The sequence below is a fragment of the Cebus imitator genome, unplaced genomic scaffold (genome assembly GCF_001604975.1).
Source record: "Cebus imitator isolate Cc_AM_T3 unplaced genomic scaffold, Cebus_imitator-1.0 Scaffold0, whole genome shotgun sequence".
NCBI classification, from domain to species: domain Eukaryota; kingdom Metazoa; phylum Chordata; class Mammalia; order Primates; family Cebidae; genus Cebus; species Cebus imitator.
The window spans coordinates 14,426,942-14,450,949 of NW_016107315.1; the positions used below are offsets into that span (position 1 = coordinate 14,426,942).

At 53.5% G+C, this 24,008-nt stretch overlaps 1 protein-coding gene across 2 annotated transcripts; it reads left to right on the forward strand.

Moving 5' to 3' along the window:
- Window positions 1–1,665: 1,665 nt before the first annotated feature.
- ADAMTS8 (ADAM metallopeptidase with thrombospondin type 1 motif 8) lies at window positions 1,666–24,008 on the forward strand. 2 transcript variants are annotated; one of them, XM_017523356.1, is made up of 9 exons: window positions 1,666–3,090; window positions 10,935–11,174; window positions 13,192–13,327; window positions 13,930–14,097; window positions 15,131–15,432; window positions 17,712–17,895; window positions 20,023–20,195; window positions 20,317–20,492; window positions 22,817–24,008. In XM_017523356.1, the coding sequence occupies exons 1-9, from the start codon at window positions 2,368–2,370 to the stop codon at window positions 23,385–23,387; spliced, it is 2,673 nt and encodes an 890-aa protein (XP_017378845.1). In that variant the 5' UTR covers window positions 1,666–2,367; the 3' UTR covers window positions 23,388–24,008. The 2 variants fall into 2 exon arrangements, with proteins under 2 accessions (XP_017378845.1, XP_017378851.1); XM_017523362.2 differs by having other exon boundaries at window positions 1,961–3,090; window positions 15,179–15,432.

Consider the following 24,008-nt stretch of genomic DNA (forward strand, 5'->3'; position numbering starts at 1 on the left):
AAGGGGAACTGGGCATGTTTCTCACTCCCACTCCTCCCACATGCCCACACTCAAGAAAGAAGGAAAACCTATAGGACCTAACTGCTACTGAAAATCAGAAGCTAGCTGGGCATGGTAGCTCACACCTGTACTCCCAGCACTTAGGAAGTCTGAGGCGGGCAGATCACCTGAGGTCAGGAGTTAGAAACCAGCCTGGCCAAAATGACAAAACCCTGTCTCTTCTAAAAGTACAAAAAATTAGCCAGGTGGGGTGGTGCACGCCTGCAGTCTCAGTTACTTGGGAGGCTGAGGCAGGAGAATCATCTGAACCTGGGAGGCGAAAGTTGCAGTGAGCTGAGATCATGCCATTGCACTCCAACCTGGGTGACAAAGTAAGACTCTGTCTCAACAAAAGAAAATCAGGAGTTGTACTCTGGGAAACAGCAAATAAGGGGCTTCAAGGAGGTAATAGCCAATCATCGAACTGTTATAACAGCCCTGAGGCAACGCAGAATTGTATTCATTGTTTGCCAGGGTCAGACTGCCCTAAGCACACAGCACTGTGCTAGGAAGAAGTGTTTTGTTCATTTGGAAAAGCGTTGAAGAGACCATTCTTTCCATTCTCCTGCCTCTAGAAGTGTTTTCCCAAAGCATTCTACACTCAGGTTATTCCTATCCTCTAAGTTATGTAGGAAGGGAGGTTCTGCACGATGCTAGGTTGGGAAGTCCATTCTTTCACCTAATTCACAGCTATTCCTCTGTGTTTCTGAGAAAGCAAAAAGAGGGGGGGACACTTAGAGGGAATTTGGTAGCACTTTCCCCTGGGCAAGAGCCTCCTCTTTGGTGGTAACAAGCCCTGAGAGTCTCAGATGCATGCTGAACCACCACGGTTGCCAAAAGGGGTCAGACGGACTGAAAAGAATCAGCAATGACCTCGACTGTCAACATCCCAGCATAAGCCCAGAGCTGGTTACCTGGGACAGGTGAATTGGCAAAGGATTTAAAAGCCCTAATCCCAGCGGTTCCTAAAGCATCACCCACATTGGCAACTCACAGAAAGGCACAGTGGGTGGTGAGTCTAGAGTCTGTAGGTACAGAACAGGACCCTGCACACAATCCAGACCTGTGTCATTGCGGCTGGGGTGGGATGGAGTTTTGTGGCCTAGAGACCATGCCATCCCTCCCTTCTTGAGTACTACCCCCTTCCCCAGGGGACGGTGGCGACATGGGACAGAATGAATCCACCTCATACACATTTGTACCTGGAGCTGTGGCCAGTGTAGTGAAAGGGCCTGCCACCTTACATGAAGTCCTGGGCAAATAGCAGTACCCAGAAGAGAAGACAGTTTTCAGGAACTAGAGATCTGTTTTCCTCCTAGGGAAATGCTAACTTCCCAGCCTCACTGCTGGTATCTTACCAGTGTGCTGGCCTCTGCCCCACTCGCCCTCTAACATGGCAGTGAGAGGCCCTCCTGGGGTTAACCAGATGGGTTGTTTTTGTTTGTTTTTCTTTTCCCAATCTTCCATTTGGAGTGAGAATTAGGAAGACCGTGCAGTAGAGAGGAGAGGAAGGCATGATTTTGGCATGACCGTTCCCCCTCCCTGTTGTGCTTTATAGTGAAAAGCTCCGAAACCTTCGCCCCATACGGTCGGATCTCCGGAGGGATCTGCAGGGATCCGAACAGGGTTGCTTAGACCAGCGCAGGCGCCTCTTCGGAGGATGCATCCTGGACCCTTGGCCGCACACGAGGAAGCAGCTGGGGTCTCCCAAGGACTCTTTCTAAAGGGTCAGTCCAGCATGGTAGGGGTTAACGTGGGTCCGCGCGTAAAGGGAAGGGAAAGAAGTTGGAGTTGACACTTGGAGGGGCGGGTGGCGGACGGGTCTCGCTGCCTGATTGGTTTTGCATTTCATCCCAATTTTTTTTCTCCGCTCTCTCTCCCTCTTTTCGGTTTCTCTCTCTGATCCCAGGGGAGGGGAAACGGGAATAGTGAGAGATCAAAAATAAACCTCTTATGTCAAGCCGGGAAGGAAGTATAAATAAGAAGGGCTCGGCAGCCCACTCCGTGCTTCCCGGGGCGGGGAGGAGGCAGGAGGCGGCTGCGCGGGGCGGACGCGGGCAGGGGCGGAGGACGGGCGCACGCGGGCCGGGGCCAGCTGCTCGCGCTCGGCTCGGCTTGGGGGCGGCGGCGCGGGAGGAGCTGGCTACGCCAGCCAGAGGGGCCGCCGGGGGAGCGCTCCCACCGCCGGGCCCCGCGGGCCGAGTCGGCCTTGCATCCGATTGATTCCGCTTTTCCTGGTGAGAGCGGCCGGACCGCGCTTGGGCCGCCAGCACCTGCCCGCACCGGGCGGGCTTCTTCCCTCTCCCGCGCGCCGCCGCCGCAGCCCCCATGCTCTCCGCCCCTGCCGCCCCCCGGTGGCCGCCGCTCCTGCTGCTGCTGCCGCTGCTGCTGCCGCCGCTGGCCCGCGGCGCCCCGGCCCGGCCCGCAGTTGGGGGGCAGGCCTCGGAGCTGGTGGTGCCCACGCGGTTGCCCGGCGGCGCGGGCGAGCTCGCGCTCCACCTGTCCGCCTTCGGCAAGGGCTTCGTGCTGCGCCTAGCGCCCGACGACAGCTTCCTGGCGCCCGAGTTCAAGATCGAGCGCCTCGGGGGCTCGGGCCGGGCGGCCGGGGGCGAGCGGGGGCTGCGCGGCTGCTTCTACTCGGGCACCGTGAACGGGGAGCCGGAGTCGCTGGCGGCGGTCAGCCTGTGCCGCGGGCTGAGCGGCTCCTTCCTGCTGGACGGCGAGGAGTTCACCATCCAGCCGCAGGGCGCGGGGGGCTCCCTGGGTCAGCCGCACCGCCTGCAGCGCTGGGGTCCCGCCGGAGCCCGCCCCCTCCAGCGAGGACCCGAGTGGGAGGTGGACACGGGAGAGGGTCAGAGGCAGGAGAGAGGGGACGACGAGGAGGACCGAGAGGACGAGAGCCGAGAAGAGGAGGCAGAAGGCTCTAGCGAGCTGCCACCGCCCCTGGGGGCCACGAGTAGGACCAAGCGGTTTGTGTCTGAGGCGCGCTTCGTGGAGACGCTGCTGGTGGCAGATGCGTCCATGGCTGCCTTTTACGGGGCCGACTTGCAGGTAGGACTGAGAGCCTCCTCCAGCCGCAGTGCCCGGAGGGCCCCCAGACGCCTCCAGCGTCTCTAAAATCTCCCCTTCCAATCCCTCTGAGAAAAAAATGCCTTCCCGTTACTCGTCTTCTCCAGCCCGACCCCAAACGAGATTCTCTCCTTTCTGAGAAAGAACAGTAACTCTTTTCTGAACTTCTGCCACCCTGGCTCCCTGCGCCCCCACCCCCAGGTCCCTTCCAGTTTAGAGTGGGGCTGCCGACACCCATCCCTCTCATCGGAATCTCCCGCGGCACATGGCACACTGACCCGAAAGTGGGTGTCAACGCATCCCGCGGCACCTGTCTCTCCCAGCAGAGAGAAAAATTGACGGTTTAGGAATAGCGCCCACTCCCAACCCCATTTCCTCAGCCCTCTGCTGTCTCTAGATCTGAGAGGCTCCCAGGGAAAGGCAGATGGGATGGAAAGAGGTGGCTGTCTGATTCCCTTGGGTATGGAGGTCGCCATAAGCAAAAGACGTTGTTTGAAAGGAGCTGCACCTGGAGAAGAGCTGCCCAACTCCTGTGCAGCCAGCTGGTTGTGATCAAGGGGCATGGACTACCTTGCCAACCTGGCACTCAGCCACGGCAGAACTTGGCAGTGCCAGCAGCCAGCACAAGAGGGAGGGGCACAGAACTTCTGCCTGGGGGCTCAGCCCAGGAACTGAAGCTTTGGTGGAAAGGGGAGGGGAGTGATGGGTAGGATGAGCTCCTTCGGTGAATGTCTCTGATAAAGCCAGACCCATACTTGGTCCACCCAGCTGCCCTTAGCCCAGACACAGCTCTTAACTGAGCAGGAGCAGAAAAAGAGTCCAGGGGATGACTAACTAACCAGACCATTTCTAACTAGATGCAAAGATGGTGCTGACTCAGCAGGAGGTGTCTGTGTTGCCCTAAACCCCAATGTCTCCCCAAAAGACCAGGTGAAGGCTTTTCCAGGAGAAAAGGAGGGTAAGGGTTCCAGGAGAGGGTTGCTCTTTGCCCCTAGGAAGCACAGAACCAGAGATGTGCCAGGGAAGGAAGAACTGACCTGCCCAGAGGTCACTGTTCTCTGAAACAGGGATCCTGGCAATGCAACAGCTAAGCTGACACTTTGGTAGTGATGGCATCCTTGGCCGGGACCCCATGCTAGGCTCAGCCTGTGCCTGACTGCTGGGGGCCCCAAGGGCATAGGCATCACCTGTGCAGAATAGTCCAGACAAGGAAGCAATTGGCCTGTTTCTCATCCCAGCTTTCCCACCCTCTATCACTGGGAAAGGCAGGGTAGGAAAGACCCAGGGAGAAACAGATGCATAGGATGGGAAGCACTGTGGGTGAGAGTCCGTGTGGCTGCTCCTCTGGCTACTGCAGGTGCCAGTTACACCCCAGGCAGGCACCTCTGCAAGGCTCCTGGTATTTGCTTCCCCCAAAACACGGCAGAGTAGTGGGCCGCCAAGGCAGTCTGCCACATGAGCTTTGGCTCACACTGATTTAATATCTGTTTCCCTGCCTGCCCTGACAGCAGGGAGCAGCGGGGCACCAGCTCTCTCCTCTGACTCCTTTATTTAAGCAAGTACTAGAGAGAGTGGCAGAAGAGGGGTGAGAAGTGGGCTTCTCCCATCCCCACCCTCACACCTGGCTTCTAGGGGGCTCCACCAGAAGAAAGCTGAGATACACCCATTGCAAACCCAGAGCGTGGTGCTGTTCCCCTCTACCCCCATACACAGAACAGATTCTGACATCTGCCTGGGAACCAAAACATAGGAAGACCAACAAGAGCCCTTCGTGCCAGCAGAGAAAGTCCATTTTTGAGCCCTCAGAGCCAGAATGTCTCACTCTCTCAGCTGATCACCTGGATGGGGGAGATAACTGAGTATTTGCCTCGGGGACATACTCGCATCTCCAGACATCCTAGCTATCTAGAGGCAGACATGCTCTGAGGCCCGGCCCCAGGACGCCCGGGCTGTGGACACAGGAGGCTCTGCTGGGGTTTGCACCTGGTTTTGTTCCCTTCAGCTTATGGTCCGGGTTTGCTGTCCTAGACAAGTGGGCTTTGTCTGTGGCAGAGTCACCGGGGCACTGCCATCCTCATGAGACTCCTGGCCAGATGATCTGGCTCCTGCTTGCCCCACTCCCGGTCCCCCACAAACATGCGTTTCTGGGCCTTTCCCAGCTGCACGTAGGCACCTGCACACCCAGCAAGCCCACCTGGACGAGGAAAGCATAGCAGAACAGGCATTGGGCACCTCTGAAGGCCGAGTTCCTCTCCCTAAGGGGTTGACTTCTGAGTCTCACCTGGAAGGAAAGTCTTCCCTCAGGGAAACCAACCCCGCCACCTCTACCTTGGGTCTTCTGCCCCAGCCCACCTGCACTCCTGCTGCCACCATGCCAGGTGGGGGAGGGGCTGATGTACAGCTGTGTCCAAGACACCCTAGGGCACCTGCACTCTGATGAGCTAACCAGCCTTGGAGATGCTGCAGGACAGGCGTGACTGTCTCTGAGCTTCGGAAAACAGGTCCATGAGCCCAGCTGAGAGAAGAATGAAAATCAAGTCCCTGTGCCTCAGGACCTTGCCTGCCCACAGCCACCTCCTCCAAATGGAAGCCAGTCCTTTATGTAGAGACCTCATTCACACAGAGGGAAGGCACTTTGGGGCGCCTTGGTAATCAGGGGTGTGCAAGGATGAGAAGAGGCTTTATCTCTCTAGGGCTTAGAGTTCCTCACCTGTGAAGCAAAACACCTGGGCTAGGTGATCGACCCGCTATAAGCGTCTGTGCGGCTCCTTCATGATGAGCCGGTCTTTTGGAAGGTTCAGCCACTCTCTGAGCATGTTCAATTCACAGCATGGTTGTACATGCATCCCCTCCATGGAAATACTTGTGACGGGGGCAGAGGGAGAATGCACAGCTCACAGAGGACCTGTGGCTTCCCCAGGATCAGACAGCTAGTAAGTGGCAGGGCTGGGTCTGCAGCCCAAGTCTTCCAAAGCTGAATCCCCCGCACTGTTATCCCACCAAGCAGCCTCTTCCTCACGACGAGGGTCTCTGTCGACCCTCTGACACTTGCCTATGTTGTGGGAGTGGGTCCTTAAATCCAGCAATTCAAAGCCATCCAGGACCACTGTGAGGCCCTATCCAGCGAAGAAACCACCTTGGAGGCTGAGAGAAGGAATGCACCATTGCCAAGCTGGTCTCCCTGCTAAGCGACAGTGAAGTTTTCCAGAACTCTGTCAATTGAGTTCACTTAATCCCATGACAAAAGGGGCCCCTGCCTCCACATTCTTATCTGGTTTCAGAGTTAAGAAGCTCAGACAGAGGGGGCTTTCTGAAAGGAGGGACCACCTGGGAAGACAGCATTAGCTCTGTCTCCATCCGGCTGCTGCTCACTGTCCCCTCTGTGAACCTGGGGCGGGATGGAGTGAGGAGCAGCGTGGGCACTGCCCACTCTCGCCAGCCTGGGATGCCTGTCCCGCCAGTGCTTCTGCAGCGAGCAGAGTCTCTGAGTTCTCTTCTTAGCAGAGCGGGTCCAAAAAGTGGCACTCGCAGGAGGTCAGATTCTGGGGACTGACTTCAGGGACGGCCTTCACAGCCATCTCCACTCCCCTTACCTGCATGGTCTAGGGAAAGTGTCTTCCACAAGACATTAGATGCTGAAGTGAGCAGCAGCCTAGGTTGTCCAGCACCATCCCAGTTTCTGCCTATTCCGGTGTAATTATTAATACCACCATCTTTTCCTCTCAAGGGTATCCTGGTTTGGATGACAACAGAAACAGATTCACGTTCCCCCAACTCTGTAGCTACCAGGAAGAAAGACAAGCATTATATGTGCGTGAACGATGTCCTTCCCATTGGCAAAAGAATGCATCTTTTCCAACCTTTATGTCTGCTACAGTCAGAATGATCAAAGATATGGAGTATTTCCCAAAGAAAATGTCTCAGCGCCCAAAGATCGCTCCTTCCCCATCCTCCCGGGGGGGGGGGGGTGTGCACAGTCAATGACAGGCGGACCTGCTGCTTGCAAGCCTTGGGTTTGCTTTGGCGAGACTGTAGTTTTCCTTACAGCAGCAGAGATGGGTGGCAGACAGTGCAGAGACTAAGAACATAGACTTTGGAATGAAACAGAAATAACGCAGTTGTTTGAGCAAGTCACCTATTTATGTCTCTGTACCTCGACTCTTTCAGGTACGAGCAGTTATACCATCATCCTAGCCTTGTCTTGAGAATGTTACAAAATATGGAATGCACCTGACCTGGTGCCTGGTTCAGAGGAGGTACTCAACGAGGCGCGGCTATTACTAGAGTTGTCTTCAGTGATGGAAACCATTTGTTAAGGTGGGGAGGATGGGCTGGCCCCTGCCTTCAGAGTGCCGGCCACTGCTGTTTCAGCTCTGCTGTTCCACACAACAGTAGAGCCTTCTCTTTCCGCTTGCCCCTGCTCAGTGGCGAAGGCTGACTTGTAGTTCCGTGTACGTGTGCGCTTCGAAGAGGTGACCTTGCCCTTTGCTATTCCGAGAACAAGAAGAGGTGGAGGATACGTGCACGTCCTTCTCTTTTCTCCTCTCACCTCTTCCCTCTCCATTCGCTTCTCCATCTCCACACCCCCAGCTCAGTCTCAGGCCCTAGAGAGGCAAGGTAGGAAAGGAATGCAGCAGATGCTGGAGTGAGAGCTTCCCGGGGCCACCTGTCCTCTCCTGGCCTCCCCCAGGGGGTGCCGCAAGGGAAAGCAGTGGAGCTGCTGGTGATGTGCAAACGGGCACAGTGATGACAACGGCAGGAGGAGGCCTGCCCGTCCCCGTCACCCACTGCAGCTGGCATTGGCGGCCACCCGAGCTCTGAGGGAGGAATCTCTTTGTTTGTATCTCAAAGAACCAAAAGGGGCTCTGGCCCACCCATTGGCCAGGGTATTGTTATTCTTTTTTTTTTAGTTTTTTTTAATAGGCAAGGATCTCGCTATGTTTCCCAGGCTGGTCTCAGGCGATTCTCCCATCTCGCCTTACCAAAGTGCTAGGCTTACAGACATGAGCCACCCTGACTGGCCTGATGTTCATCTCTATTCCAGGTTCTGGGGTCACTCATGCAGAAGCAGACTCCCTAAAAGATACCAAGTCTCCCTAGCCAAAGTTAAGGGCTTGGGACCCCCAAGTCATTCAAGAGCAAGTTGTTTGACCACCCCGGCCGGGCCGACCTTGGGCTCCCACCAACCTGCTGTGGTTTTGGGGGTTGCTTGCTGTGCTGAGACCTCTCCTCCTCGGGGGTCCAGGACCTCGTTCACATTCTTCACCGGAAGCCTGCACTGATGTGGTGAGCAGGGAGGTGTAAATTGGAACCAGGCAGTGGAGCAAGCCGTCTGACCTTCTCCTTGACCAGCTGCAGGCCTGATCCGCATGGTATCTCTAAGTCAGGGCTGTCTGACTGACTTTGAGCCCAGGGCATTGGGGAGAATCAAAGGCTCATAACCCGAGGTCGCCCCCCACCCCCCAGTGGTCCTTCTCCCTAGGGAACTTCTCCCTAAGGCATTCTTGCCGTCACTTCTCAGAAGAGCTGATTGGGAGGGGAAAACCAAAAACCCAGTAGAACAAGAGATAAGGAGAGGTCAGTGGGATCAGGATCTGGGATTTTGAAGGGACACTGGACCACAGAAACCTCCTAGCCTTCTTGAAAATGAAAAGTATCTTCTGAAACAGCAGCCTTCAGATATCTTCAAGTCCAGCCTACCCCTTGAAGATAAATGGCTCTGAAGCCAGCCCTGCCTGACAGCTATGCACTGTCTGGAGAAGACAATGACACAAGCACCCTGAGCTGCAGGGAGGAGGCTCCCTGGGAACCTGAGGCCTGGAAGCTCCGTATGCTGTTAACCCTTGCCTCCCTCCGATCTTCACTGAGGACGTGAGCACTGCCTCATCTCTCACTCAGCATCCCTCTGATCTGCTCATCATGGGCACACAGGCTTGCCCCAACCTCCGGTCTTTAGCTCTTGTGCTCAGCTGCCTCGGCCCGAAGCTTAGCAGCTGGTGTTCCTTAGCTTCACACCTTCCTTGTACGACCTCAACTTCCCCAATTTGAGATTGTGAAACTGGGACTCCACGGGAAGAAATCTTGTGATGATGGTCACAGATTGCCTCAGAAGAAATTTCGGGGGTTGGTCCCTGGCCCATCAGACCCTGGTCCCTCTTAGAGAGATCAGGGTACTGTCAGCCTCCTGGAAGCACTGAAGACCTGGTCAGGAGTTCATCTTGGCAAGCCACCATTCCTCAGCGCTCGCCCCCAGTTGCATAATGATGTGATTTGCTTTTTTCCCCTCCAGAATCCAACTCCAGGAGCAAATGCCAAGTTTTAGCCGTGCTGATAAGATGTTTACATCAGCCTAAATATTGCTGGAGTGCTTGACACACCAAGTAACCTGCCAACCCCTGCTTATAGGGCTAACAATATACGTGGCTGATTGCCTGCGAGGTGAACAGACAGATCCCATTCACAAATAATGGGATTCATCTGGAACACCCACACATGGCCTCACCCCATGGAATGTCCCTCTCTACCCTTTCCTTTCTCCTCCTTCCACTCCCACCTTCCAGACCACAGGAGAAGAGGGAGAGGGGCTCCCAGGAGATGATGATTGAGGGATCAGAGAGGCAGGACAAGCAGCTGCTGCCCAGCTGACCACACTCCAGCTCAAGAAGCACCCACCTCTGCCCCTGTGTCTCCCCTTCCACAAAATGCTGAAAGAGAGCCACTTCAAGGGGTCGCCAAGGCAGAAGAGCGAGCTCCCCTCTAGCCTCCTCTCCAAGCCTTGGAATCCAGCTGGGGAGCAGTTGGTAGCCCAGGGATAAGACAGAGGCCAGGCAGTGATGTATGCTCTGTTGGCCGGCCTGGGTGAAAGGGAGATCAGCTGGGATCCAAAGCACATGGGTCCTCTAAGAGCCACGGGACCCTCACAAGCCCCAGGCCAGAAGGAAAAAAACCCATCTGGGCTATCCAGGCAGACACCAGGAAGCCAAGCTCTGGGAAACCTAATGAGCACCCTGCACACCTCAGAGTCAGGCACCCCTAGGCTGGCCTCCTGGTTTGAAGAGCTGTGTGACCTTCGACAAGTAAATTTGCGTGACCTTCTACTTCCTCATTCGTGAAACGGAATTACAGTACCTTCTTCACAGAGTTACTGTGAGAATTCAGTGAGGTGATGTGGCAGAGTAGTTCTTGTTAGGGGGGATTATTAGAACAAAGTTTTCAGGATTAACGATTCCCACCCTGAGAATAGAGTTAGGCCAAGAGACACCAGAAAATGCTCAGCTGGGTTCTAAAAGGGAATTCTACTAACCTGGAGCACTCAGAACGTTGCTTCTGGGCTGAGGCCGGGGACGGGTGGGGGTAGTTGGCAGGGAGATGATGTCAGGATTAAGGCATATAAGCCGTGCTGTCCAGTAGAACTTTCTATCTCCACATTCCGGTACAGTAGCCACGAGCCATATACGACTATTGACGCACTTGAAACGCGGCCCGTGCCACAGGATGAGTTTCAGTTTTTGGATTTTAACGAATTTGGATTTAGGTCGTCCCATGAAGCTGGTCTGGATGTTAGACTCACAGGTTCGGAGCCAGGCAGATCTGGGTTCAAAAGCTGCCATTCGTGAATCAACTTTGTGACCTTGGGCAGGTTCTTGAGCCTGTTTTCTTACATGTAAAATGAAGGGAGTACCGCGGAGGCCCCAGGGGTATCGTGAGGCTTTGGCTAGCATCCGAAGCTCAGCCCCATAACAAGAGGTGATGGCAGCGGACAAGCCAAGCCGAGGGCCCTGAGACTTAACCCTTCACTCTGCCCCTTGTCTCCTCCTTCCCGACAGGACCACATCCTGACACTAATGTCTGTGGCAGCCAGAATCTATAAGCACCCCAGCATCAAGAATTCCATCAGCCTGATGGTGGTCAAAGTGCTGATCGTAGAAGATGAAAAATGGGGCCCAGAGGTGTCCGACAACGGGGGGCTCACGCTGCGCAACTTCTGCAACTGGCAACGGCGTTTCAACCAGCCCAGTGACCGCCACCCGGAGCACTACGACACGGCCATCCTGCTCACCAGACAGGTCCGTGCCTGGTTCCGGAAGCCCCGGGGAGGAAGGGAGACGGGATGGGCAGATCAAAGGGAGGACCATGAGGCCTGCCCAAACATGGAAAATGTCTCCCTGCTGGCCCCAGCTGGACGCCAGAGCCTCATGCCCAGAATGATGAGGAGGAGGTCATGAGGACAAGTGTGAGGTATTTGCAAGGGAAGGAGAAGAATCTTGTAAGGGCTCTTTTCCAAAAGTTTGTGACCAGCTGTCTCCTGAAGTCACACATAACAAGAAGAAACAGGCTTGAGCTGCCCAGTGAGAGACCTGGGCTTGGAATTAAGAGAGCAGCTCTATCTGCAGTGGTTGTTTAACATAGGGGCAAGTAGCCAGGGCATCCCCTCAAGATTTGCCCACAGCTGGAGGGCTGCCCACTGACACGGCAGGATTTCAACAGAGAGCTTCCTGGAGGCAAGAGAGTGGTCATGTATGCCAGGCCCTGTCTGTTCCTCCAGTCTTATAATGGCCCCACCGGGCAGGTCCCTTGTTATCCCGATTTTTTAACAGGAAACTGAGGCACAGAGAGGCCACACAGCTCTCTTGCCACACAGCGGCAGCACCCATAGTCCAGCTGAGGCAGTGCTGCTGCGGGGTCATGTTCTGAACGACCGTGCTGTCCTGTCCCCCACAAAAAGCCTTTGAAGTCCCAGCCAGCCCTAGGATGCAGCCAGCCTGGAACATAGAACGGCTTCCCTTATATGAGTGCCTGATGGGAAGACAGAGAGAGATTTCCTGATCTCGTCACTCAGAAATCCATCTTGATAGCCTTTGTATTTTATATTCTTTTTTGTTTTTAATTTTGTTTTGTTTTGTTTGAGACAAGGTCTCACTCTGTCACCCAGGCTGGAGTGCAGTGACACAGTCACAGCTCACTGCAGCCTCTGCCTGCTAGAAGGATCCAAATGATCCTCCCACCTCAGCCCCCTGAGTAGCTGGGACCACAAGCACGAGCCACCTCACCCAGCTAATTTTTTTTTTTTACTTTTTGTAGAGATGGGGTCTCACTATACTGCCCAGGCTGGTCTCCAACTCCTTTGCTCGAGCGATCAAGCAATCCAACCTGCCTCGGCCTCTCAGCATGCTGAGATTACAAGCTGTTCTTACTTTTTAACAAAAGGAAATTTCACAGGTTACTCTCCAATTTAGAAAGATGGGGGGGGGGCAGGTGAATTGGCTTGACCATAAACACAAAAAGAACCAATAAAGCAAGGCCATTAGGTGAGATATCCAAACATGCTGAACCTTCTGTTGCTTCCTCCTGAGAAAAGGTCAGCCAGACACATGGCAGGTGCCTGTAGTCCCAGCTGCTCGGGAGGCTAAGGTGAGAGAATCGTCTATGCCCAGGAGTTTGAGGCTCAGTGAGCTACAATTACACCTGTGACTAGCCACTGCATTCCAGCCTAAGCAATATAGCCAGACCTCATCTCTAACATTTAATTTCCACCAGGCATGCTGGCTCACGCCTGAAATCCCAGCATTTGGGAGGCTGAGGTGGGCAGATTGCCTGAGGTGAGGAATTTGAGACCAGCCTGGATAATATGGTGAAACCCTGTCTCTACTAAAAATTTTTTTAAAGATAAACTGGCCATGGCGGCACACACCTGTTGTCCTAGCTACTGGGGAGGCTAAGGTGGGCNCCAAAATTAGCCTGGCATGGTAGTGCATGCTTGTAGTCCCAGCTACTCGGGAGGCTGAGGCAGGAGAATCACTTCAACCCTAGAAGCAGAGGCTGCAGCGAGCCAAGATCCTGCCATTGCACTGCAGCCTGGGCAAAGAGCAAGATTCTATCTCAAAAAAAAGAAGCAAGAAAATTTAATTTAATTTAATTTAAAAGCTCAATAAATGCAGGTGATGCACAGGCCAACAGGCATGTTATGAGACGCTCAGTGGTGCACGCCCACATGCACGCAGGCACCCACCCCCTGGCCTACAGGCCTGCAGCACACGACACACACACCCTGATGCACTCTCTTGTTCTCTCCCCACCAAGCAGAACTTCTGTGGTCAGGAGGGGCTGTGTGACACCCTGGGCGTGGCAGACATCGGGACCATTTGTGACCCCAACAAAAGCTGCTCTGTAATCGAGGATGAGGGGCTCCAGGCAGCCCACACCCTGGCCCATGAACTAGGTAAGATTTGCCGTGCCAAAGCTCACTTCACCACATCAGAGGCAACTGCTCTTCCAGATCCAAGGTTGCGTAGATCCTAAGGAATATTCGGCCCTCGCTTAGGGATAACGCCTCATCATTTTGACAGGGTGACTGTATACAAACAGATACTGCTCTTGACAGTGCTGCACACAACTCCACTCCCACCCCAGCACATGGCCAAAATACGAAAGCAGCATCCCACACGATTATCACCGGTCACCCAGCGAATGCCAGGACACCAGACACGTGCTGGGGTGGAGGCGTGGAGCTGTGCACCAGCTAAGCTGTGAGGATCCAGGGGAAGAAAAATGGTCCAGAGACTGCCTTGTCAGAGAGCAAATGATAGAGCTAGATCCAAATTTACGACGGACTGAGGCAGAAAACAAAGGGCTTTCCGTGTTTCTCAGTCATCTGACAACGCAACCTGCAAGAGCAAAGTGCAGGGGAAAGCCCGATGCAGAAACCTTCTGAGAGTAAGGGGGCGGCTGCTCCCCTCCGGAGCTCCATCCCTGTCCCTAGCTGGGCTGGGTGGAGCGTGCTCGGGCAGGGCAGGGCAGAGTGGACTGGGCCTCTCTCCCCAGGGCACGTCCTCAGCATGCCCCACGACGACTCCAAGCCCTGCACACGGCTCTTCGGGCCCTTAGGCAAGCACCACATGATGGCGCCGCTGTTCGTCCACCTGAACCAGTCACTGCCCTGGTCCCCCTGCAGCGCCATGTACCTGACGGAGCTCCTGGACGGTGGGCACGGTAGGCACCAGCAGCCCCGCCCTGTTTGTCCCATGGGCCTCCTTCCACTGCTGCTGGCACAGGGACCCCCTCCGGCTGTGCTCCCTCACAGGACCCTTAGAGCTGGGTCTCCCGCCAGCCTCCCATGCTGGGGCATTCTCACCACCCCCGAGGTCTGCTCTTCCTGGCCCCATCTTCCAGCAGCCAAGTTCTGGGCTAATTTAGATTAGTCACAAGCAGGGGGAAGTCTTCCGAGAAGGTTGTCTGAAGGAGGAGGGCTTGAGCAGCGCTTGAAGGAATAGACGCAGGCAGCACAGAGGAGAGGCGAACCTGCAATAGCTCAGGCGTGGCAGAGGCAGTGACCACGGCCTGTGAGAGCAGGAAGGCGGGGAGCTGGTTTAAAGGACTGGAGCCAGGTGGGGGCCCGCATCTGTGGTCCCAGATACTCAGGAGGCTGAGGCAGGAGAATTGCTTGAGCCTAGGAGGTCAAGGCTGCCAGTGAGCTGTGATCACGCCGCTGACTCCAGCCTGGCTGACAGAAAGAGACCCATCTCTTAAAAAAAAAAAATGCTTCTCAGAAGAGGGGAGTCAAGAAAAAACAATTTTAAATGGTTGGCATTGTTGGTAAAGCAATGAAGTATTTTAGATTCTTCTCACTGAGGGAGACAGGGACATGTATGGTGCAAAAATAAGATTATCCAGACAGCATTATTCACTCTTCATTTGCATGCTGTGGCTTTGAGGAGCACGGTTAGGTTGTGATGTGGATGAATACTGCCTTAGCTGGCATTCGCTGGGTACATGCTGAATGTCAGGGACAATGCATCCTAGATGCTCTGGACAGCAAAGTAAAGTCGGTGCTGAAAAGCCTTTGCAACTGATAGTCAAAAATTAGGCAAGCTCTCACTAGATCATCGAGTGGTGACAGCTTTTAGTTGGAGGTCAAGGAAGTCATGATGCCTAGACCTTCACGGCCATTCATCACAGGCCGTGGAGAGCTGAGAGGGTGGCTGCCCTGTGCGCGTTCTTAAGCCCCTGCTTCCTCTTTTCCCAGGGGACTGTCTCCTAGATGCCCCCGCTGCAGCCCTGCCCCTCCCCACAGGCCTCCCGGGACGCAGGGCCCTGTACCAGCTGGACCAGCAATGCAGGCAGATCTTTGGGCCGGATTTCCGCCACTGCCCCAACACCTCTGCTCAGGACGTCTGTGCCCAGCTCTGGTGCCACACTGATGGGGCCGAGCCCCTGTGCCACACGAAGAATGGCAGCCTGCCCTGGGCTGACGGCACACCATGCGGGCCTGGGCATCTCTGCTCAGAAGGCAGCTGTCTACCTGAGGAAGAAGTGGAGAAGCCCAAGGTGAGGGACAGCCCCTGAGGATAGCTGGGAGAAGGGAGGAAAAAAAGGAAATGAGGATTGAGAGCTGTTCTCAAGGGGAAAACCACACTTGAAAGCCAGGAACTGAGAGACAGCCAGGCACAGTGGCTCACTCCGGAATCCCAGCACTTTGGGAGGCTGAGGCAGAAGGATCACTTGAACCGAGACTAGCCTGGGCAACATGGTGAGATCCTGTCTATACAAAAAAATAAAAAATAAGCCAGGCTTGGTGACTCACACTTGTAGTCTCGGCTACTCGGGAGGCTGAGATGGGGGATCACTTGATCTCAGGAGTTCAAGGCTAAAGTGAGCCATGATCATGCCACTGCACTCTAGCTAGGCAAAAGAAGGAGACCCTGTGTCCAATTTAAAAAAAAGAAAGAAAGAAAGAAACTTCGAGCCAGGCCGCAACATATGACTTCTAGGTAAAGTCACTCATCTTTTAACAAACAAACCAAAGCATATTTATCCACACAGTGAGGAGCCCAAAGGTTGACACTGTCATGGCTCCAGACATTAGGGGACTGCCCCTGGGAGCTGCTTTGGGGCTGACTCAGGGCCGGTGCAGATGCAGATTGGTGAGAGGTGGGAAACAGGAAGGTGGGCATGCCACAGACTGGAGCCACTGTGAATTCCATCATGAACACAGAGAGACACGTGGAATAAATTCCATCAAGAATTGAGTGAAAAGTATTCATAGCCTGCCCATGCTTGAGCTGAATGCATGATTAGAGGTTGGGAGAATGAGAGCAGTTGTGGGAATTCTGTACTCAAAGAGGAGGAGAGGAGGCAGAGTCAGAGCTGCCTCTGGCCAGGCAGAAAAAACTTGGCCCAGGAGAGAGTAAACTCACAAGAAAAACCAAGTCAGTGCCAGTGAGGGTTTTTAAATGATTCATTTTTTTGCCCTGGTCTTAATACATCCAAACTGTGAGGCTGATCACATTTCTCTTACTGTGAGTCATGGAGCCATCACTATGAAACAGCATCCACTGAGTTTCACAGCCTGGTCCCTGCCAGCGTTGAATCGCCAGGGTGGCCCAAGCACTCCTCAGCGCATGTCTTTTGCACTGAGCCTTGGGAGCCTGCCTGCGCCAGGTAAACTCCATACTCCCCTCCTAAGCCTGAGCTGATGCAGGATTCATGGAATGACCCTCAGCCACCTCCCATTCTCCCTGTTCATTCTCATCACATGTTATCGAGAGGAGAGGGGTCTGCCACCGATCCCGAGAAGCAGAGCCGAGCTAACTGCAGGGAGAGGTTGACATGAAATGATCATGGAATGATGTGTGGCCTCTATTTTTAAGAACAGTCATATCAGAGAATAAATATTTATAGAATCAGAGTGAGTACAGTGGCTTATGCCTGTAATCCCAGCACTTTGGAAGGCCAAGGCAGGTGGATCACCTGAGGTCAGGAGTTCGAGACCAGCCTCACCAACATGGTGAAACCCTGTGTCTACTAAAAATACAAAAATTAGCCAGGTGTGGTGGCAGGTGCCTGTAATCCCAGCTACTCGGGAGGCAGAGGCAGGAGAATCACTTGAGCCCAGGGCACAGAGGTTGCAGGGAGCCAAGATCTCATCATTGCACTCCAGCCTGGGCGACAAGAGCAAAACTGTCTCAAAAAAAAAAAGTGGGGGAAGCAATTCTGTTTCTTTCCCAGGCATTATCCTCTCACTGGAACCAGTGGCTGGTAGACTATGGCAACACCACCCCAGGAATGCTTCCTTTAGACCAGAGTTCCTCTGCCTTGGCACTAGGGACACTTGGGGCTGATCATTGTTACTGTGGGGACTTTGCATTGCTGGATGTTTAGCAGCATCCCTGGCCTCTACCCATTAGATGCAATAACATGCACCCTCTCCAGCTGTAGCCACCAGAATATCTGCAGACGGGGGCAAATATCCCCTGCAGGGCAGAATTCACCCCGATGGAGAACCACTGCAGTGTATGAAACCTCATTCTCATAAAAGAGTGTCATTCATTCATTCATCAGATATTCTACTGAGCACCTTACTAAGCATAAGGCACTGTTTTAGACACTGGGGAGTCAGTAGTGAATGAGTCCAGCCTGTTTTATGTATTCACAAAGCCACGCAGGCCACACAGTCATTAAACAAATGATTGAGGCAGTTTACGACGCTCCATGCACCAAGATGAGAACGACTAGATGAGGAGGCCAGGGCTATGGCCACCCGGCGGCACAGATGCTGAAGCCTCCTGGCCTTTGCTCCTGATTCAGTGTTCCATTGTATGTTGCAGCCTGTGGTAGATGGAGGCTGGGCACCGTGGGGACCCTGGGGAGAATGTTCTCGCACCTGCGGAGGAGGAGTACAGTTTTCACACCGTGAGTGCAAGGACCCCGAGCCTCAGGAAGGAGGAAGATACTGCCTGGGTCGGAGAGCCAAGTACCAGTCATGCCACACGGAGGAATGCCCCCCTGACGGTAATTGCCACTCAGGGCCGCCCCTGCCAGAGAAGCCACTGTCATTGCTGTAACACATCCCCAGAGGATGTGTAAAGTGAGAGTAAAGTGGGTCTCCTGGGATATAGAGCTTTGCCTGTGATCTCCACCTAAATGGGCTCTGCAAAGCTTCAAGCCCAGGGGTAGCTCTCAGGGACTGGGACGGCTCTCACAGTGTTCAGAGAACCTGGCAAAGTCAAGGAAAGAAATTGCCCTCATCTTCCAATATGTGGAGATGAGGACATCACTCCTAACCAAACTTATTGGGGAGGAGCCTTTGCAGAGGGGCTAGTGTCTAGGAAAATAATCCTCCTGGAGGCATCGGAGCCCTCATCTGTGTGCAGAATGGAAGCATTTTCCAAAGCAAAAATCAGAGCCAAACCTCCAAGGTCTTTCTAGCCAAAATTCAGCCCAGGGCGGAGGGAGGATTTCTGAATCTGATTCCTGTGCACATTCTTTCTGAAAAGAGTTGCCCATCTTCCTTTGGGGCCATGGCAACTGCTTGGCAGAATCTTGCCGAGAAACAATACTACCTCTCCCTTCTCTTGGCATATTCCTATCTCCAGTACCTGCTGGAAACCACACACATTAACTCGGAGGCGGTAAAGGGCAGCAGCAAACTTGTGAGAGGGAAATCATTACAAGGTTTTTCCCCACCATCCCATCCAACTGCCCTGTGTGCAGCTCCAGGAAGTACTGGCAGGCTTGAAAAATCAGGCAGAGCTTTAGGAGAGATTCCACCATGGGAAAAGACACTGGCATTGGGTTGATGGCTCACAGGAGAATCTGTAGGCTTTGCAGCTTCACAGGGCAAGAAGGATCCACAATGGTTTGAGGCTCAGCAGATGAGTCACAGACCCTAGTTGGTGAGGGGCTCAGAGAAAGGCAACATTCGGTGAGCAGAAGCTTTGGGGGGAGTTAGGACTGAGCAGAATCTAGGGGACTGAGATGGGGTGAGGTGTAGGGGGACCTGCCAGGATAGGGGGAAGGTGTGGGAAGAGCCCTCATTCACTTAGGTGGAATCAAGCAAAGCACACCAGTATGTCAAGGCCAGACCACAGAGCTTCTTGAAGGCTGACACAGTATCCAAGGATTATCTGTGCCACCTGTCCCATCAAGTCACCTGGAAGCTCCTGCAGACACGGCTCAGACCCCCTCAGCTGCACTGACTCAGTCTCATGCGTGGAACATGGCATCTGCCTTGGCAGAGTCCCCCCAGGCATTCAGATGCACAGTTCGGGCGGGGAACCTTGGCAGGAAGAACAGCTTTAATTTTAGGATTTGGGGGTGGAAAGCAACCCACGTCTAACTTCAGATGGCTTGGTCTGGCAGTGGCACGCAGCAGGACAGAGAAGAGGCAGGCACGGGTCCCCATGAAGCCAGCAGGCCCAGGCCTGTGGTGGTAAGAGTGGGATGCCATCGTTTTAAATCACAGATTGTCCTGAATATAGTGTAGGTCTTCGTGACAGTTTGGAAATAGCGGATAGAGATGCTCAAATGTTCGGGAGACACCAGGATACCAGTCTCAGACTTAAGCGTGATAAGAACAGTGAATGAAAGTCAAAGCGGCTCGTGGAAGGACCATCAGGATCTTGGCTGTGCCGAATTGGCAGTAATCATAGTACATATTCCCCAGAGACACCCAGAATTACAGAACGTGGGTGTAGGGGCAAGATCGGAGCTAGACATGTAGATTTGGAAGTCTTTGGACTCATGTCCAGGGTCACTGAGGAAGTCAACAGGGCTCAATTAGCAGTGTCCTGAGAACATAGATCCACGTGCCATTCTGTGTCTTCCAAGCTTACTGAACTGTTCCCTGCTCCTCCCTGAGTTTATTCATCTGTAAAGTATAATGAGTCTCTTTCCCTAATGGAAAGGACATTTATCCTAGAAAGCCCAGCGTGAGGCTGGAGGGCTCCTTTCCTTGCCCTTTTTGGTGAGGGTCACAGTGTCTAGGAATGTTGTTCCCAGAAGACACTGGGCCTGGGTCCCTGGATTAAGTCTAAAACCAAGAGAAAGAAGAAGAGTGCTGTACATTCGGGATTTCTCCACCAGGTCCTCCTGCTTCTGCAGGGGTGCCACCTCCATGCCGTTTCTTCCTCTTTCTAGGGAAAAGTTTCAGGGAGCAGCAGTGTGAGAAGTATAATGCCTACAATTACACTGACATGGACGGGAATCTCCTGCAGTGGGTCCCCAAGTATGCCGGTGTGTCCCCCCGGGACCGCTGCAAGTTGTTCTGCCGGGCCCGGGGGAGGAGTGAGTTCAAAGTGTTCGAGGCCAAGGTGAGAATCACCCTGGGACTCAGATCCAGAGATGGGGAGGAAGGTCGCCTGTCCCCACCCCTCCCGCAGGCTGCTTCTATGCTCAACACACCCTCCCTCACCCTCCGTTTCCCTGTTGCAGGTAATTGACGGCACCCTGTGTGGGCCAGAGACACTGGCCATCTGCATCCGTGGCCAGTGTGTCAAGGCCGGCTGTGACCACGTGGTGGACTCACCTCGGAAGCTGGACAAATGCGGGGTGTGTGGGGGCAAAGGCAACTCCTGCAGGAAGGTCTCCGGGTCCCTCACCCCCTCCAGGTGAGTCTCCCCAGGAGTTCCGTACCTTGCTTGGTGAAAGAGCGTAATGTGCTTTGCACTCTGATAGGCCCAAATTGGAATTGTGGCTGCTACTTAATAGCTATGAGCATTGGGAAAGTTATTTAAATTCTCTGAGCTTCAGTTTCTTTGTAAAATGTCAGCAGTGTCTCTATCTCAGAGTCGTCGTAAGGATTTCCTGAGATGGGATGTGCACTTGGCAGTGTCGAGCCCATAGAAAAGACAGAACACAGAGCAGCCGTGACTTTTACGAGAGCTGGAGGCCATGCGGATAGGGAGCTGTCCTCTCTGACTCAGTCAAGCCACGCTGAGTAACCTGGACCTCTGCCAGAAAACAGCTCTTCCAGGCCTGTTTTGGGAAGGACGTCTCACCCTAAGCCTGGAAAGCCCTGTCCTTTCTGCAGACGGGTCTTCAGAGAAGGGGGTTACCAAAAGAGGGCCCTGGCAGCCTCAGGGCTTTCATGAATCTGAGAACTCCAGACACTTTGTTCACATCCTAATGTCACACATTCATAAAACTCCAAGGGTTTTCCAAAGTGCGTTCATTTCCAGTCTCGTTTGATTTGTAAAATAAGTCCATGAGGTAGGTAAGGCCAATACTATTCTTCTTCATTTTGCAGAGGAAGAAATTAAGGCACAAAAAGATTAAATGACTTCTCTAAGGTCACACTGATAGTTAATGACAGCCAGAGGAGAACCTAGTTTTCCTAAGTCCTGGACGACTTTTTTCTGCCACTCCATGTACTTCCTGGGGAGGAAGAGCAAGGTCCAGTGTTTTATATGTACCACACTCTGCCTCTCTGCCTCTAGTACATCCACGTGTCCTTCGGGGGCTGCATGAGCATACATCTGTCCAACCACTCCCCATACTTCATGGTCTCAGAGTTTCTGAGAAGTGTTCACTGTGTTGTATTCTGCCTAGTGAAGCTTGCCAACCCTGCCCCATTCTGTGTGTGTGTGTGTGTGTGTGTGTGTGTATCTCTGTCTCTACATCTCTCATATCACCAGTCCGAGAGAACAGAATCAGCTTATAGCAGGTAACTTGGGACTCTTTTTATTATTTTTAATTTATTTTTGTTTTTTTGAGACGGAGTCTCACTCTATTGCCAAGGCTGGAGTGCAGTGACACACTCTTGACTCACGCTGCAACCTCTGCTTCCCAGGTTCAAGCAATTCTCCTGCCTCAGCTTCCCAAGTAGCTGGGATCACAGGCATACGCCACCACACCAGGCTAATTTTTGTATTTGTAGTAGAGACAGGGTTTCATCACGTTGGCCAGGCTACGGCTGGTCTTGAACTCCTGGCCTCCAGTGATCCGCCCACTTTAGCCTCCCAAAGTGCTGGGATTATGGGTATGAGACCCTGCAGTAGAACTCTTTTTAAATTTAAGCTCAAAGGACATAAAAAAAGAAGCAGACGCTATTCTGATACTGGGTCCCTTGGCCACTTTCCCTCAGGCTTTAGACAGGTGGGCCTGTGGACACTCTCAGAGCCCAAGACTAAGCAGCCAGCCCCAGCTGGACATACAGCAAGAAGAGCAAAGAGCTCGCCTGATGGTTGCCTCACTTTCTTCCCAGCCTATGGAACCCAGATTCCCAGGAAAGAACGAACAACTAATCCTTCTTCATCCTACCTAAAGCCCTAAGCCTATAACGGACTGGAAACAATTTCCCAAAACAGCATCCGATCATTCCAGAAGCACAGTGCTTGTGGTGTCTGGGCACTCCCAGAGGTGGCTTCAAAGAGGCAGGCTTCAACCTCCAACTCTCAACCCCCAGCCTAATCCCAACATAGGGTCATATTCATCAAATACTAGAAGCTGATTGACTCAGAGAGGTGGTGTGAAATTTCCCTCCTGTTCATGTTCTGGAAGGGGTGTATGGAACAGTTTTGTCCATGGGGGCTTGAGCTCTGGGTGAGGAGGTGGCCAAGCAAAGTTGTATACCAGTGCGAGGAGCTAGAGGTCTTTGAGATCTCATTTGATGGGTGCCAGCTCTGCAGACCCTTCTGGGCTCTCCTCCTCTCTAAGCTGTTCCCAAGGCCCACATACCCCAACTCCTCAACCACGCATTTGAAAGATCTGGTTTTTGCCAGATGAAGCAAAAACCCTTGAAAATCCCAATGTACAAGACATTTCTGTCTGCCTAAACAGCTGCTTTATTGAGAACATTGAGGCAACTTGCTTAATTGCTTTGTTTTTTTTTTTTTGTCTGCCACCTGGGGTGCCCACTTCAGTTTCCAAGTCATCATCGTGACCTGGGCTGGGTAGCCACTGGTCTAAGGGTGTCTTTCTGTTCCTATCATAGTTACGGCTACAATGACATTGTCACCATCCCAGCTGGGGCCACTAACATTGACGTGAAGCAGCGGAGCCACCCGGGTGTGCAGAACGATGGGAACTACCTGGCATTGAAGACGGCTGACGGGCAATATCTGCTCAACGGCAACCTGGCCATCTCTGCCATAGAGCAGGACATCTTAGTGAAGGGGACCATCCTGAAGTACAGTGGCTCCATCGCCACCCTGGAGCGGCTGCAGAGCTTCCGGCCCTTGCCAGAGCCTCTGACAGTGCAGCTCCTGACAGTCCCTGGCGAGGTCTTCCCCCCAAAAGTCAAATACACCTTCTTTGTTCCTAATGACGTAGACTTCAGCATGCAGAGCAGCAGAGAGAGAGCAACCACCAACATCATCCAGCCGCTGCTCCATGCACAGTGGGTGCTGGGGGACTGGTCTGAGTGCTCCAGCACCTGCGGGGCCGGCTGGCAGCGGCGAACTGTGGAGTGCAGGGACCCCTCCGGCCAGACCTCTGCCACCTGCAACAAGGCTCTGAAACCCGAGGATGCCAAGCCCTGTGAAAGCCAGCTGTGCCCCCTGTGATCCAGGGGGCAGGGGCCAGTCTTGTGCTCCTGGATGTGGGGTACTGGGGTGCAGACAAGGGTCTCCACTGTGGTGACTACATATCAAGGCAGCACGGCCAACCCAGGCCTCCCATTGCCGCAGTCCTCTGGTACTGCACAAATTCCTACAGGAGAAGAGGAGAGGGGTTGGGGCGGCAGACCCTGTCGTCAGCTGTCCAGTGGACTGGACCTTGCTCGGGTTCAAGTAGAGGGCATAGGTTAAAAGGTAAAAGTGCACTTATTGACTCAGACAGAACACTCACCGTCAGTCTGTTTGCAAAGGACTAGCAAACTTAAATGAAAAAAAAATTCTATCTGGTTTCCCCGATACATAATCTACCTCAGAGGGGAAAAAAATTAGTATAAGACAGCATGGGGTGGGGAGTCGATGGTGAATGTCACAGCAGGCTCCAAAGCTGCACCCAAGCTGTCTTCGAGAATGATCACGACAGTGTTCAGTGTTAAAATCCATCACCTGAAGGGCCGCAGCATCACAGGGTTTTGGAGAGCCACCTGTTCTCATGCTGCCACCTGCAGGGGTGGATCCATTTCAAGTATTTATGCCAATGTGTCTCTGAACTAAAGTGTGATCTTATGCCAA

Coding starts and splice junctions, on each gene's coding strand:
- ADAMTS8 (XM_017523356.1), top strand. CDS start 2,368: ATGCTCTCCGCCCCTGCCGCCCCCCGGTGGCCGCCGCTCCTGCTGCTG. Junction 3,091..10,934: donor TTTACGGGGCCGACTTGCAG/GTAGGACTGAGA, acceptor CCTTCCCGACAG/GACCACATCCTGACACTAAT. Junction 17,896..20,022: donor GGAGGAATGCCCCCCTGACG/GTAATTGCCACT, acceptor TCCTCTTTCTAG/GGAAAAGTTTCAGGGAGCAG.